This window comes from Lutjanus erythropterus, chromosome 4 (genome assembly GCF_056507025.1).
Source record: "Lutjanus erythropterus isolate fLutEry1 chromosome 4, fLutEry1.hap2, whole genome shotgun sequence".
Taxonomy (NCBI): domain Eukaryota; kingdom Metazoa; phylum Chordata; class Actinopteri; order Lutjaniformes; family Lutjanidae; genus Lutjanus; species Lutjanus erythropterus.
This window is the reverse complement of record NC_139320.1, coordinates 27,720,721-27,737,603: the sequence shown is the minus strand read 5'-3', so window position 1 is coordinate 27,737,603 and position 16,883 is coordinate 27,720,721. Positions and strand designations below refer to the sequence as shown.

Genomic DNA, 16,883 nt, shown 5'->3' with positions numbered 1-16,883 from the left:
AATAAACACTTCGGTGCAGGGCTCACAAAGAGGCCTGTCCAAACCTCACAGAGCTGACACACAACACACTGCAATATTTAATCACACACACCAGAAGGGACAAGACCGGGAGAATCTGTTGTTTAAAGTCATGTTCCCTGAGACGCGGACACTTCTACTGCGATCCAGCACTGGTAGCGCGACATTAACTTTGCCACAAAGCATTATGTTTTCATGAGAGCAAAATTTAGGAACCAGACAGGCTGCAATCAGCTGCGCTATTATATCTGGCAGTCCCCCGAGTTACTGAAAAACACCAAAATAATTTCACACCCGTCCAAACAGAACAGAAGAGAACACGTTCACTGACTTGTTTCTTAAGGGCCTCAACGAGTTGTTGGATTTGAGGTCAAAACCTGAGATCTAAAGTCCGGATAGAAGGTTGTGTTTTTTCTGCAGCCGCAATAAAACAATCTTGTTGCTGTGACCTGACATTTCCTCCTGAGGCAGGAGTTTGGAGCAGAACATAATGCAGGCAGAGAAAGATCATCAAGTGGCCACTGGTGTAAAGTAAAGGGACATTCATCCGTTCTATCTCGCTGATTCTGCTGGGTTTTTTTTTTGTTACTTTGATGTTAAATTTTCAAACAGTTCTTGTTATTAATGACACCGGTGGCCATTAAGTAAACTGCAGTCAGCATCCTGTTGCTCATACTTGCACTCTGCAGGTAGGGAAATCATTTGTTTCATCACAACAATATAAGATATTCTGCTGATATCACAAAGCCTGTCATGATGCTATTTCAAAATGACTCAGTTCAGAGAGTGTCTGTGATCGACATGAGACGATTTCATTTGCTCCTTTAACACAATCAGTTAAAGAACAATCTGCATAAAGTTTACTTTAAACTGACTCCACTAACACACATAAAATGTAGCTCAGCAACAAGAACATTGACAAAAGTATGAAATTCAGCTCAATGATAGCCATCAAGCTTCACAGTCAAACTTTAACATTAGTAGGTTAAACAGACTTTTCCTCTACTCATAGTTTAACAAATCACATGTATTATTTAAACTTTTTCTCACTCACTGCTGGTTTAAGCCACTGCATCTACAGACTGAAAACTGGATCATTGATCATTAAATCAATATATTAATCCAGATTAGGGCTGAACAATTTTGAAAAAATGTCTAATTAAGATAATGATCAGTTTTACATCATTATTCTTAATTTGATTGAAGAACATGTTAAAATGACTGTGGTTTGATTTTTTTTTTTGCAGGAATCTGTGCCAAATAAAGACTTTTTTTTAAGTCTGTAGAATCTGATTTGTAGGACAGGACGTCTCTGTCTCACAACATTCATTCATTTTTCAGTTTTTTGACGCAGATTTTGCCTTAAACAAACATTGCAAAGCTATATTGCAATTTTGATAAAAATTCGATTAATTTTGCAGCACTAATCCAGAGCGACGGATTGTTACACTCCTATCTGTGGGCGAGAGTGAGCATCCTGGTCACGTGATGAAACGAGACTGAACATAATTGACCAAATCTTTTAAGTTACATTACAGTCTGTACACACATCGGCAATATAAAGTGATTAATACATGTTAAATGCTTTACCTGGTACTTTTAAAGGGAAGGTCCATTGTTTTTTTTGTTTTTATTTTTATCATTCTGTAGCTTCCCAGCAGTGTTCCTAATTTATTCAAATCCAAACATTCACATTTTGTTTAAAATATGTATGTTTTAGCACCAAAATGCGATGTTCTCAAGCTCTTCAAAAAAATTATTTCCCACTTGGCCTGACACAGGTTTCTGTACGATGATTTTACATCATATAAACCCCCTAGTTTGAGGAAGGGGAGGGCATCAGTGCTGCAGAGCACATCACCGCTTTTTGCTAACAGCTCACTGGGGGAGTTTCCATTTGAAAAACCTGGAAAAAAAATGCAGATGGAGTCGCCCTTTAAGTTTTAAAAGTAAAGAGCTGAAGTAAAAATGTAATAAACTAAAAGAGTAGGAAAAAAGCATTATTTCTTATTCATTAAAAAGAAAATTAGCAAACAAAATCAAGTTTTAGGTTGTTTTTTTGGTGATATATCAGTTAGTGAGTCTGTAGTCTAAGCAGCAAAAATCACAGGCCTCTCTCTTGAAGGTTGGAGCCTTTATAGCACCCATGGGTGTTTTCTTTGTTGTCTGATTTTTGTATGCGACATCAAACTAGTGAGCAGAGGTTTTTGCTGTGATTTTAAGGACAAGAGGACTTCGCCACAATGATCTGCCACTCAGATTACAAGTATAGTGAATGTGTACTTTCACTACAGACCATAAAGAGGACTGATAATGCTTCTGTCTCCTCATTTTTTCTTCTTTTCTTGAGTCACTCGATCCTCACAAGTCTGTGAAGTGGGCGTCTTCATTCTTACGCAAGCCTCCGCTTCTCGCCTGCCGGGGGTCTGGTGTCTATCAACCCATCTGCCACTTCTCCTTCAATGACACCATTTTTCCTCCTCGCTCAACACACACAGAGTGAACTAAGGTGGTGGAAGCTTAATGCCACGATGTTGTCCGCTAATAGACCTCTGGGAGGAAACACCAAAAATAAACCAGCTGGATGATGACTGGAGCTCCACTTTAAAATGATTCAGCAACCACGTAACCGTAATAATATTATGGATCAGGCAGCCAGGTGCTGTATATCTAAGTCATGTTTACCAGCAGAGTTTACGCTTCTGAAAGCTCATTTTCATGATTTCGTCTTCGGTGGGGTTGTGGGGAAAGGCTGAATGAAGCGACTGCAGTGATTCTAAGTTGTTTTTGTAAAATGGAGTGTGCTAAAAAAGACATGAACGCATCGGCAACACTGACAAGATGGCAGTGGGCAGCACAGGTGTGGTCGCAGTTTTACCGACACACGCAACACTTTTAAACTTTTTTTAAATTTCACTGGAATATTAGTTACTAAACCAGCCTTTACTGAAGCCTGTCACAGTAAAACTTGTGCAACTAACCTATTTATTGCATAACATTGGTGTTTTTGCTGCGATTTTTTTTAGATCTTTTCAGATAAACGATCTACCTTCAATTACTCTCTGATTGCCCTGACAAGGATAGAATCCTACTAGGGCTACACAATTATTCACAATGTTATTGAAATCGAAATATGACCAAGGGCGATATCCAAATCACAGAAACAAATCACTATTTTCTGAGATGGAAAAATGTGTGAGAAAACACAAGCCTTATAATGGGGCACTGTAGTGCTGCTGGCCTTAAAACCTTTTTCTCCAGATGTAAGCAAACATTTTTGTTTGGTACAGACTCCAACAAATATCACCATCATCATCATTTTAACTGGGCTGGGATGCTACTTGGGATGTACTGCAATTCTTATGTAATGCAATTCGATTACATGTGTTGCAATTTTTATATGCTTTAAAATAAAAGCAGTAAATACAATACTTTTTGATATGAACTCACACAGTTAGCTGTTTCTGCTCATCAAGCTGTAAATATAGAATAGTCCCCTGATGGGTCACGAGAATGCCCAGACAAGAAAATAAAATATTCATTCATTCATTCATTCAATATGCATTGTCCCTGAGAAATAAACTAAACAAACTTAAAGTGGTATCACTGTGGTGGTGGACAGAGTCTGACCTTTGCTTTCTTGACGCTGTTCATGATGTTGCCCAGATCCTCCATGTCGACCACCGCACCAGACTTTTTCTCATCTTGCAGGCCGGACTCCTCCTCATCACTGCTGGACTCTATCAGCTCCTCCTGAAGCAAGAAACCCCAAATTATGGTTAAGAAACGGAAAAAAAAAATCAAGGACAAACGACGTACAGAGCTTCACATATGTTGTAATCGATGACAAATTAAAAAGTTGCAACTACTAACATGATTAAGCGAGGGAGCCCATATGGAACACATTAATTGTGCACCGTTATCGCCTCTTAGGTGGCTTAATTAAATAAGAAAAGCCATATGTGTGTTTATGGCGTTCCACAGGATTTATCACAATGTGTTGCTGAAGCTGCTGACCACATGAGGGGCGGGCGGGCGGCAAGATAAAGTGCATTAGCGGTACAGTGGGTAGATAAATCACCATGATGATCCCCTCGCCACAGCTCTCAGCTGCTCTTGGTTCCGGTTGAATGACACCTCAGCTAAGAGCGCCGGGTGTTGCAGATGGAGGGGAAGAAGTCTCAGCTCGATTTGGCTCTGAGGTGCCTGCTACCATGACAACTGGTCATCTATTTGTGCTGCGATGTGTATCAAAGCTGTTCATATATATAAATCAGTGTTTGTATTTGGCTTTGTGTGAAATGTGTAATTTCAGCGAGTGGTTAAAAAAAAAGTGCTCTTTTCATATTTTGACATGATGAACGGCACTAACAGTGATGACAAATTGTCAGCTGTGCAGAACATTTTTGACACCACTCTTACTGATCAAAATACACAACATCAGTGGCACTAAATAAGGATCTGATAAACTGAGAGTAACACTCCTCTTCCTGAGTTCTTATCAGATTTTAATCACACAGTTGACTTACAGCATGAAGCTGTGAGCCCAGTCTGTCCACTTCAGCCACCTGCGATGTTGTGTTATGTGTCCTTCTGATGTTGAAAGAAGACATCATTAAGCCAGGACATTTTCCTAATTAGACATCAGCTTGTCTTATCTCATATTCACCAACTGTCTTCACCTACTCTCCGGGTCAAGGGGGGTAAAGACTGAGTTTAACAGTGCATTGAGCAGAAGTAGGTTTGCAGCTGTCTTCTCTATTACATCCTTTAATGCAGGCTATTGATTGATCTGATGGTGCACTGTGAATTTAATGATTTTGATCGAAGCCTCATGGACGTGGTTTTGTGCTTTTGTTCTGTGTTTTATTGCTACTGTGAAGCCACTCAAAAAAAACATGCAAATATTGTCTTATGACAGATGTAGGCCTGTGTATTTCAACAAATGAAAACCTGCACCTGAATGCACCATGAAGTCTCTGTCCTTGTGTGTGTCAAACTCCAAAAGCAGCACGCCTGTAAATCACACCAAAATGTGGTCGAGACTCTCCGCAGAGTTTTTTTATTAGGTCACATTTGATGCTAACATTTACCAGCCAGTGTGGCAGACAGCCTCCAGAAATTTATTTAACAAAAAAAATCTGCCCACATTTTGTGCTTGGCAGGTGTTCATTTCAACCACTAAGTCGACCTACTGCCCCAAAAGTTAGAGTGTTCACAGCGTGCCATTAAAAATGTATTAGAGATGTCATTACCTCAGAGCTGTTATTCTGCAGAGCCGCCTTCTCCTCCTCCTCCTCCACCTCCTCCTGAGTGTCTTTCCTCTTGTTCTTACAGGAGCCTCCGGTCTTGCAGTTCCCACTGCAGGTCTTTTTCTCACCCTTGGCCAAAGCCTGAAGGCGATTCAGGAACTTGACCTTCCAGGACAGGAAGTCGGCCTGGACGCTGCCGTTACGGCTCTTCACCACGTTACAGTCGCCCTCTCCACGGGTCATGATCCGCACACCACTCAGCATCCAGAGCCACTTGTCCACGTTTTTACCCACCTGGTGAAGCGAAAACGAAAAGTAGGTTACAAGGGTTTAAACAAATAAAGGGGTGGTCAAACTGTAGCTTTGTATATTCTTTAAATATCTGATAGTAAAGCATATTTTCAAGCAATATTATTATTCCGAGAACATTAATAGGTAAACTATTTCTTACTGTATTATAGTGGCCGACGTAGACAGAGTTGCCGAGACCAAACACTGCGTATCTGAGGCCTTTGAGGTACGTCTTCCCATATCTGAAGTCAGTGGACGCCTCCTCCAACCACTTGCAGAACCACTCAGCGTTCTCTGTGGGCTGTCCGTCAGTGTAGGAGGCCACAAGAAACACGCAGACTGACTTGTTGGTGCACTGAATGAGAGATAAAAACAGCCAACAAAAGGGAGACAGTGAAATGATGAAGTCACATTAAACATTTCATTAATCCCTTCAACTCTGCTCGGATGGCCAACATTGCTTTCTTTCATTTTCTCAATTAATTGATTACTTGTTTGGTCAATAAAATGTCAGAAAATTGTGCAAAATGTTGATCAGTGTTTCCCAAAGCCCAAAGAAAAGTCCTCAAATGTCTTGTTTTGTCCACAACCCAAAAATATTCAGTTTACTCTCATAGAGGATCAGATCAACTTTATTATCCCAAATGGGAAAAAAAAAATTGTTTGGTCCAGTTCTCCAGATAGACACTATAAAATCCAAACAGACACCACAGAATCTGCAGTAAAAAAAAATAAAAGCATACACAATAAGACCACAACGTAATCATACTAAAAAACATTCAATCCCACAGAGACAGAATAAACAATAAAGTCCAATAAAAACAGCCAATTCAAAGCAGCACAGTCAGATTTGATATGAAATTGCCAAAGTACAAGTGACAAGCAGAGATGAAGCCTGCATGTTATACAGACTGATTGCTTGGGGATAAAAAAGTTATTGTATCTACTTGATTTGATTTTTTTTCTGTGGAGGTCTGTTACTCCATGTCAGGTTGCTGCTGCAACTTAGTTTGGAGTGAAGGGGTTTGCTGCTGTCCCGGAATATATTTTTTTTTCTGTTTTGGAGGATGAGTTCGATGGAGAGAAGAAACCAGACAAATGTTCACATTTGAGGAGCTGAAATCAGACAATTTGGACATTTTTTTCTTTAACAATGATTCAAAATGATTAATCAATTATCCAAATAGTTGATTTATTTAATAGTTGTTAAGGAGAATGAGTCCAAGAGGAAAGAGAGTCAAACTTTAATTACAGCTTTTTGCAAAATAACATCTGCTACTTCTGCGCAGTGTTATGTTGATGTGGATTGATGTGATCGTGATGTGAAACCTCACAAAACTGATGCATTTAAAATTTAATTTTACTTTTAACTACATTTGTCAGCATTTCTGCACAAGAGTGATGTAGAAGTCGCAAAGGACAGCAGAAAATCCATTTAGATTAAAAGTCAAATAGGTACACATCATGTCCTTGGCCTTGTGTCAGAAATATAACATTTCAACTTGCTCGAACAAATATGCTGCGTTCAAAATACCATACTTTTCTATTTTCTTTTCGTTTGTACTGCTGATACTCTTACAAAGTACATACTGTTGTGTGCATTATGAGTACAACTGGGCCACACTACTTTGGCGTAACAGTGCCTCTTGAACTTTGACCCTCCTGTTGCAGTTTGTAGCACAAAATTTGAAGTTAAAAAAAAAGTATGTAACTTTGAATGCGGCATCAATGAGCTTTGTCTGTCTCTCTCTCGATGGCTCAGTCAACAGCGCGTTCCAGATGAGCCGGGCCTGCGCAGAAACGATCACACAATCGATCGCCACACAACGCGTGCCGGTAAGCTTTGTGTCCCGACTTGCTCTAACGTCATGCACACGTGGACAACCCAAACCCCAAGAGATCAAGGCGGCCACAGTCTTAAGAGCCAGACACTGCAGTTGCTCTCCACCGACTGCAAACACCTGCAAACACCTGACTGAAGAGCTGACAGGCTGCGACTGGTTCTTATTTTTGACAACAAACACCACATGTTGGGTAAATTCCTAATTTTTAGTGAAATTGTAATATTTAATACAAGATATATCAGTTTTATGTTGTGCCATTAAGTTTTAATCTATTAACAAGCTTATATTTTGTGGCTGATAATAAGGTTATATATGACTTACAGTTACAAAGTGCTTTACAAGGCAAATAAAAGAGCAGTACTGCGACCAGGTTTGGGTCTATCGTCATCACCCACTGATGCCTTTACCATCATGACACCGTGATTTAAAAGCCTTATATATTTGAGGTTGTGTGTGTCCACTCAGAATTACCACAGAGTTGTTCTGTTTTTGACATGCGAGAGAGAAAATAAAAAGAAACTGTTGCTGTTGTTGTCTCCATCTTGTGTTCATTATTTTCTTTTTAAATACAGCTAAGGCTCAGACATGTGGTGCAGAGACAAAGACCCTTTTAGAATCACTTAACAATATCATCATCCATCACGATACTTCACTGTGGACATCGTTACATGACAATTTGGTAGACATCACCGAACACTAATTGGGACATACTAATTGATTTGGGTATTGGAGTGCACCCGCTGTGTCTTCTTGACTGACTGCTGGCTGCTGAGTCAGCACGCCGAGGATCAGCTGCATCCAGGGAGCGACTGGTGCCCGTGGTCGTTTCTCTTGTGGAGACTTTTTTTTCCCCCCCATCAGTGAAAACTGTATCACTGGCCTGTTGAACGTCTCCTCTCCTGCTGTGTAGCAGCCAACCAATCTCCTATTCATCTCTCAATGCACTACACAGAGCCTGTGCCCACAAAATAAAAAGGGAGCGCTGATGGAAGTAATCCATCTTCCTTCAGCTGAGCAGGATTTGTGTGGAACACATTTGTCCTCTGTGACAGCCGTTTGAAGAATCAAATCAGTGAAAAATGAAGGAGCGGCTGAGCTGGAACATTACAGGACTCCAGGCTCACTGTACTGTTTGTTGTCTTTAAAAAAAAAAAACAGTATGATTTATTTTACTTTGATTAATTCTGCTCTAATTAAGCCTTGCCTGTTAGCACATGTTGCCAGGTCTTACATTTTAGAGATTTAATTAACACCCTTAAGCAACTTCTGCTACAGTCTATACAGCGTGTTTATCCTCTTAAGAGAGCTGCAACGATTAACACATGCATTTATTACTCACTTGAAATCATGCAGCGTCAAATCCAAGTGTTACGTACTGAGCACTGGTTTAAGTTCATGTTTAAAGACACAGTCTCTCAAACTCATATCCTCAAGTTGAGGACCAGATGTCTCTGCACGCTGCAGCCTTTCTGCTGGTCTCTACTAAACAAGGAAAGAGCGTCATCTTCTCTTTGGACGTTTCTTACCTCGTCAGCAAGTAGATCGTCCGGGTCGTAGTCTTTCATGTCGATCACCTCAGCGGGTAAACCCAAAGTCTTCACCTCCTCTGACAGCTCGTTAGCAAAGCCCTGAACAAATGAAGAGTCTCAGTAAGACCTGACACAATGACTAATTATGTTGGACAACAGATTGTCCCAGGAGATTACTGTAATAAACAATATTACTGTCATTTAAATGTCATTCCATGTCACTGCCATAATGATATTAAATACTCTACTCTGATTGGTCACTTGCATCATTCTAAGGTCTGTTATATCTGTATAACAGGCTGTTGCTATGAAGAACAGACCATTGCTAGGGATGCCGCTCTGATCATAGACTGTGGAGGAGGATTAAATCATTTAAAATCAACAAAATCATTTTTAAATCAATATTTTGTGTCAAATTGTTAATTTATTTTGTAAGTAACTATGTAATAAGTGGACTAATGTACGATGAGCAGGTCATTTTGTAAAATAAACTCCTTCAAGATGATTCAAGGCACTCCGCTTCACATCAGGCTCCTGCATCACCCCGTCAGGGTTTATTTCACATTAATGACCTACTTATTTTACACGAACAATTACATTTAATAGCATAATAATGCATGCACATGCTTTTAAAGAGATATGAACTTTTAATTCAGACGGCAGAAGATGAGAAGATAGAAGCAGCACAACAAGAATGACAGCAAAATGTGTCTCAGCATGTTTTTTTTCTAAACACTTAGGAGCGGCACTCAAGTCTTATAATGGTCAGGACAACCCCACTGTTAGTTCTGGTGTCATTTGGCGGCATCCTTATGTAAACAAACATGCAAGTAAACACAACAAGCAATATCATACAACACACGGACGTGACGTCAATACATTTTTCTGACCTCAATAAGTTGATAAAGTACTCGTCAGTCGTGAGCTGTCGGCCTGTCAGGCCTCAAAGTAATCAATCATGACCAGAAGTTTACCTTTGATTATGTGTGAAATTTTGGTTTACACGGGTCTGAACATGGTTATGGTTTATTAAGTCCACCTGCACAGCCCTGAAATAAATCCTGGTTTTGTGAAACTCATAAAGTTCTGATCATGTTGGCACAACTTCAGAGACTGACTCTAGGTGAGTTTCTACCACAGGATCCTTCCACAGGGAATATGAACCTTCAGAGGAACTCTGCAGGGTAAAAAATTAAGTTCCAGGGACATCATTTTGGCCCCCAAAAAGTCCCTGTTTGGGCAATATAACTTTCCAGATATACAAGAACTTTTGGGGCAGTGCTGCAGATCTGATTGGCCGAATACTTGAAGCAATTAAGTTATAATATAAAACAAATACAGATTAAAATGTCTACAAACACTGGACATGATAATATATTTTGTTGTGTTTTTACATTATCCAACTTTGGGTGGAAATGCAGCTTCTGTGGTCATTTTTGGTGTGGTTATACTTTATTTTATTTCTGATTTTTGTGCTTCTAATATTTTATTTATTTTTAATAATTATTTATTTGCTCGTTTACAGAAAGTAGAAGAATACCATGAACACTTTTGGTCTGTATCCCTGGATTTTACTAGGTATTCTTCATGCATGTTATTGTCTGTCTGTTAACATCATTGGCCAGTGAAAATGTTTAAGTCTTCAGTAAAGAATATCTTTACCTTTGCTGTTCCAGTTTGTGAGCCGTAGAAGATTTTAACTCCTGACACGTGAACCACAGGTTCTCTGTCATTGTTCTTCACAGCTTTGTAGACCAACGAGCCGACGTCTTTGGAGAAGCTTTTCTACAAACATACAGAAGAAGACAAATAAATAACTGGTGGTCTTCATGTAGCTCTTCCTTTTCATGGCAAGACAAAGGTTGTCAGAAATCACTTAATACGCACCATGTGGTCAACTAGATGGTGAATTTACCATTTTGTAGTGCTGTTCAAATGCATAGTGATAATTATTATACCCTATATAGCAGAAATATCCCACAATGCATTCTGAAAAGTAGTGTTCAACAGATGGTCACTAACCAAGCACTATGAAAGAAAAACTACAGCAACGATGGAATCAACAGCACAGAGAAAGTAAACCAAGTAGTTTTTGAAGAAGAAAAAAATTGCAGTGACAGTAAACAGTGTTAATCTCACCGCTGAAAGGAGCATCAAAGATGTTCAAAATAATAAAAAAATATGGTACAAGATGCAAAGAAATCATTGCTCTCTCCATAATAACATTAGGAAACCATCACTTATGAGCCATGTTTTCCTCTTTTTTTGTTGTTAGGTGCAACTAATCAGTTGATGACTGTTACCATGGTAACATGGGTCTTAAGACCGAGTCAGCTCTGGGGGTAAGGTGTCTAATTTTTTGTCTATTGTCTGTTTTCCACAATGAATCAGTCTTTATTTTTGTGAAAGGTCTAACTTGCAACAGACTCATCAACGAGCAAAATTCAGACTAGTCTATCACTACAGAGTAATCTAAAATAGATAATCCACACACCTTGCTGTGAGCAGCTTCATGTAGAAACCATTTTCTTTCTAACAAACTGCACCACATTACAGCGCAGAAGGGAGCGTGCATCTACTCATGGACAAGAGGTTTGTGCTCTTGACAGCACCGGATGTAATTCATGGCATCTTCCTTGGCTGAGCTGTAACCTCGTCCATGAATAGACGCACACTTCCTTCAAAATGGTGTAGTTCTGCAGCAAAACCAAAAAAAGTTCCTATATGAAACTGCTCACAGCAAGGTCTGTGGGTTATCTTGAGCAACTGGGTCATGTTTTCTGGAAATCTGTTGTGTTTTAAATTTATTTTTGGCACTCTGAGCACCACAAGCTGAGTGCCTTTTGGTTCCAGTATATTGGGGAGAAGGCAGGCATCTCTACATACTCAAAAAAAAACAACAAAAAAAAAAACAGGTAAATTCACACCAAAATAAACTAGATGGATACATAACAGTACAGGTAAGAGGAAAAGTCTGGGGGTGAACTGTCCCTTTAAGTGTTTGGCGACATAAGAGAGGGTGAGATATCAGTAAAGAACAATCCACCTTCTTCAGGGCCACCTTCAGTGAGAACCAGATCCCAAACACAAGAGCAGCAGCTGAGTACAGATACAGTCTGTTGTGCCAAATCCACATGAAGTAACTCTCAGTGGGTCTGTAGACATTCTGTGTGTCTGGAGGGAAAAGAAACACAAATTACCTCCTCTGTTTACAGACAGTATGATTAATAAAGCTTAGCTAGCTTTGCTACGAGTACAAATGAAACTGTTAAAGCAGTAATGGTTTGGTCAGACTGTGGCTAATTAATGCTACAGCAGCATCAGGACAACAGGATTTAGGTCACCTGCAGCACATAAAAGGCGGGTGACAGGCTAGCAAACATGCTAACTAGGTTAACAATGTTACTAACGTTAGCTGAAACATATCGTAAAGTTAGTTACCAGTTCCGTTAAAATGTTCCTTAAGCTCACCTTTAGTGTCCGAGGCAGACACATGACTTATAAAAAGCAAAACAGTTACAAAGAACGTCAACATCCCCGCAAATTGTAATGTTAAATTAAAGTACACAGTCCTCTGCAGCTGCTGCTGTACGGAACCATATTGTTTAAACGAAGAGCATGCTGGGAAGCGTAGTTCTGTATTATTGGCGTTACGCTCGAGTCAGTCTTTCAGCACAGATGTATCGACAAAAATATATCGATACCTCGCCTGAAAGCCAGCAAGCGAGAGCCACCTTTTCTTCTGCCAATATAACAGTTACGGTTGTTACAGTGCGAATTTACGCCTCTGCCGAAATTTTGATTTTATTTTGAAATTCTTTACAAGAAGTGTTGCTATTGTATTATGTTATCCTTGACGTTCACATCTGTCTAGGTTTGTCAAAAACGTTCTGAATCTAATCTTGTAAAAAGAATTTGTATTAATTTATGAACATGTTACATTTGGTTTATTTATTTATAACATATATCAAATCCATTGATTATTCTGGTGCAATTATATATAAATAAATAAGTTTACAACCCAAAGGCCCCTTTATTGTCATCATCATCATTATCATTAAATACATATATTGTTTTTTTCATTTTATTTCGTTTTATATTATATCACAACCTTGTGTTGTATTGAAATAGGAAGGCCATAAGGGCATGTGTTGCCTGTAAAGTATCTAAATTATGCTGTGAAAAATTGTGCCTTTAATATTTTCTTCCCTCTTATTGTTTAATAACTTTTTGTTATTATTTTTTTTATATTCTCTCGCCTTCTCACTTTTGATTGCCCTTTGGCATGTTTAAATGTGTGAATTTTGCTTTGATATTTTCAATGTCAAATATTTGACTTGTGAAATTTGTTTTTTTTTTTTTTAAACAAAAAACAAAAAACAAAACAAAACATCAGAACAAAGTCTTCACTGGAATAAACGGTTTGTCAAATGTAATTCTTTGTAAGGTCGATGGTCTACCACGAAAGACTTGTCAGCGTAAATAAAATCGTTAACTGACCGGTGTATTAATGTGATCAGAAATAAAGGCGTTTGCTGCCCTCCAGTGGTCATGGTGGTGAACTGCAGCATTTAAATTAGTCAAAGTAGCGTCAATGCAGACGTGACAGCGTGCTGAAACTTCCGGTAGATACTTTCAAAATACAGCTACCAAAGTGAGGTAATCAGACGAACGAGCATATAAACGAGTGTGTTAGTTGTTAATAGTTTTTTAATGAACTGAAATATTTTTATTGAGTATTTCTATTCTGTTTTTCTTTAAAAAAAAAAGTCACTACATTATCGAATCCCACTGACGAAACAAAACGGTAGCGGAACTGTTGTTTAGCGTCGATGTTTCTGAGCCGACACTCCTAAGAGACGGACTCGGAGCACATCTACGACTGACAGCATATTTTTCTCGACTGCAGCAGCTTCGACAGCGCAGTCTGTCTAACAAGACATTAAAAAATGTCAATATTCACGCCAACAAATCAAATACGGCTGACAAATGTGGCGGTGGTGCGGATGAAAAAAGGAGGGAAGCGGTTTGAAATCGCCTGCTACAAGAACAAAGTTATGAGCTGGAGATCAGGAGCGTGAGTAACGTCTAATGTCAACACCCACACTGTACAAATGATCCTGCGTAGTAGTTAACAAAATATCTTGTATATTACCCGTTAAAGTCAACAGATGTTTGTTGTTTTGCTTTATAAATGTCCAGTTAAATCCTCTAGTCTGTCAGTTTAAAGTATCTGGAAGCTTCGTCATGAGAATCAAAATGTCTGAATATCCCAAACGTTTTTTTTTTTTTTTGTTTGTTTGTTTTTCCCCCCAGAGAGAAAGACTTGGATGAGGTTTTACAGACACACACAGTTTTTGTTAATGTGTCTAAAGGTCAGGTGGCGAAGAAGGATGACTTGACCAAAGCTTTTGGGACAGATGACCTGACAGAAATCTGTAAACAGGTAAGATATATTTCCCCTTTTAAAACACAGTATTATGAATATTCCGTTCAACAGACCAGGTACTGATGGATAGATGGGTTGTATTCAAGCTTTTTACCACATCTGTGCAGAGTTCCAACACTTGTTCTATGTCTGTTGTGCTCAAAACATATGGCCCAAATAATTATTTCTACCTTTTATTCACACCACATCATCATCAAAAGTCTGCACAGCATTCATTTACTTTTACTTGCTGCATCCTTCACTTTGTCCTCTTTCTCTTTGGACAGATTCTGGCTAAAGGAGAGCTCCAGGTATCAGACAGGGAAAGACAGACTCAGCTGGAGACGATGTTCAGGGACATCGCGACTATTGTGGCAGAGAAGTGCGTCAACCCTGAGACCAAGAGGCCGTACACGGTCAGCCTGATTGAGCGGGCGATGAAGGACATCCACTACTCTGTGAAGGCCAGCAAGAGCACCAAACAGCAGGTGAGGAGACGCATCAGCTTGGTTTGTTCCCATCATTTTAAACATGCATGGAATTTGTTTGAGGTGATTTGTTGTTGACACAATGTGGCAACGACCATGACGTTCTAGGCTGTGGTAGTCTTTGTCCCTTCTTACTCTTGACTAACTGCTCTGTCCCGTCGTCCTCAGGCTCTGGACGTGATCCGGCAGCTGAAGGAGACGATGGAGATCCAGAGAGCCCACATGAGGCTGCGACTGGTGCTGCCAGCCAAGGAGGCCAAGAGGCTGAAGGAGAAGCTGAAGCCGCTCCTGCAGGTGGTGGAGAGTGAAGACTTCGATGAGGAGCTGGAAATGGTGAGGAGCGTTAAAGGGATAGTTCAAATTATTTGCACTGGGGTTGTATGAGGTACTAAGTGTTAGTCAGTGTATTACGTACAGTAGATGGTGTGGACATGCCTCCAGTTTGGAGAATCAGAGAGGAGCACCAGCCTGGAAGCAAAGCAATGTCCTGATGTGGACAGGGTCAGCAGCAAAATGTATTTTAGCCACTTAAAAATACCAACATCAGTTATGCTATATTTAGAATATTTTTACTGCTTTACCTTGCTGTCAGACAGCCTTTTCTGATGAAAAACCAAACTTGCAGTCCACTGAAAAACTCACTAATTTTACCTTGCAGAACACAGGAGTTGCTGGTCTCCTGCTGCCACGATCTGATAGTTTGTTTGTTTTATTGTGTGACTTCAGTGAATCTAAACTATTCTTTTAACACACTGAAGTCACACAATAACACAAACAAACTAACTGAGTAAGGCAGCTGTAGAGCAGCAGCTCCCCTGTTCTGCAAAGTAAAATTACTGATTTCTCCTATGGAGTTTGGTTGGTTTGGAGAGAGAGAGCCTTTTCTAAAGTCAGAATGATAATAATAATCATGTTTGTAACATTTCCATTCTCTTGGTATTAACTGATGCCTTTGTTTGTCTTCTGCCCCCCCCCCCCCTCCTCCTCCTCCTCCTCCTCCTCCTCTTCAGGTGTGCCTGGTGGATCCCGGCTGCTTCAGGGAGATCGACGAGCTGATCCGCTGCGAGACTAAAGGCCGAGGTTCTCTGGAGGTTCTCAGTCTGAAGGACGTGGAGGAGGGGGATGAGAAGTTATAATAAAACCCAACCAGCCGGGACTCTGCACCTTCTTCACACTAACACGCGTCACTGCAGCACACAAACTGCAAAAACATTTAAGAGACTTTATTTATCAAAAGTTCCAGACTAATTTCAGCCATCCTTGTTTCCCCCTAAGGATATATTTGACTATCATCATTTACCAGATGTGTGTGTTGAGTGGAATGTATTTCAAAAATACATTTGAGCATTTGTTCATAAATAGCTCTGGGCTTCACATGTTTATTCAGTTCTTTTTTTTGCATTTTCTGGACCATTAACACAACTTCTGAAAAATGATTTTTCTGCCTTCTATCAGACTTTGTGTGCCATGGAGTCATGCTTAATATCCTGTTTTTATGGATAATTTCTTTAACCCAATAATGTATATTTTTGTCCTAATGAATGACTTTGCTCTGAAGCAATAAATATTTAACATGGTTTTTTTTCCTTATATGTGTATAGTTGATTTGATTTGATCAGTTTTGCAGAACTCAGAGTCAAATATGTTGCAGCATTTAGAACAGGACAGAGCTCAGTTGTGCCCCTGCTGTACAGAGAACAATATAGATTTATATAAATATTATCCTGAATATTGTACCGTGATTTATATTCTCAGTGTTCAGAAAACACCACAATACAGTGTTTATATTATGCTTGCTGCTATATGCAAGCAGTACATCTCACATGCCACGCTGTGACTTTAAATAATCAAAAGAATGTGTTTTAACTTGGAAAAATTGTTGTACAAAACACAAAAGAAGGTCCTAAAGGGTATAACTGCAGATACATGAGGGCAAAGACCTTGAGAATTGGGTCATAATCAGATAACTAAAATAAATGTTTTCATGGTCAAACTGCTTTGAGTGATTTGATTAAACTTTTTCTCTCAAAATT

The 16,883-nt window shown here is 39.5% G+C and overlaps 2 protein-coding genes across 2 annotated transcripts in view; one reads left to right on the top strand and one right to left on the bottom strand.

The window, feature by feature from the left end:
- tyw1 (tRNA-yW synthesizing protein 1 homolog (S. cerevisiae)) overlaps nucleotides 1-12,557 on the bottom strand; it is a 103,872-nt gene extending 91,315 nt beyond the window's left edge. Inside the window, exons 1-7 of the mRNA XM_084717502.1 lie at nucleotides 12,406-12,557; nucleotides 11,981-12,108; nucleotides 10,597-10,719; nucleotides 8,932-9,033; nucleotides 5,722-5,916; nucleotides 5,274-5,564; nucleotides 3,649-3,771 (exon numbers count right to left, since the gene is read on the bottom strand). Of these exons, the coding sequence (XP_084573628.1) occupies nucleotides 3,649-3,771; nucleotides 5,274-5,564; nucleotides 5,722-5,916; nucleotides 8,932-9,033; nucleotides 10,597-10,719; nucleotides 11,981-12,108; nucleotides 12,406-12,469 (1,026 nt within the window). The 5' untranslated portion in view covers nucleotides 12,470-12,557. The remainder of the gene's footprint in view (nucleotides 1-3,648; nucleotides 3,772-5,273; nucleotides 5,565-5,721; nucleotides 5,917-8,931; nucleotides 9,034-10,596; nucleotides 10,720-11,980; nucleotides 12,109-12,405) is intronic.
- A 1,228-nt stretch (nucleotides 12,558-13,785) lies between these two features.
- sbds (SBDS ribosome maturation factor) lies at nucleotides 13,786-16,440 on the top strand. Its single transcript, XM_084717501.1, has 5 exons — nucleotides 13,786-14,011; nucleotides 14,251-14,380; nucleotides 14,650-14,850; nucleotides 15,019-15,183; nucleotides 15,861-16,440. The coding sequence occupies exons 1-5, from the start codon at nucleotides 13,884-13,886 to the stop codon at nucleotides 15,984-15,986; spliced, it is 750 nt and encodes a 249-aa protein (XP_084573627.1). The 5' UTR covers nucleotides 13,786-13,883; the 3' UTR covers nucleotides 15,987-16,440.
- Nucleotides 16,441-16,883: the final 443 nt, after the last annotated feature.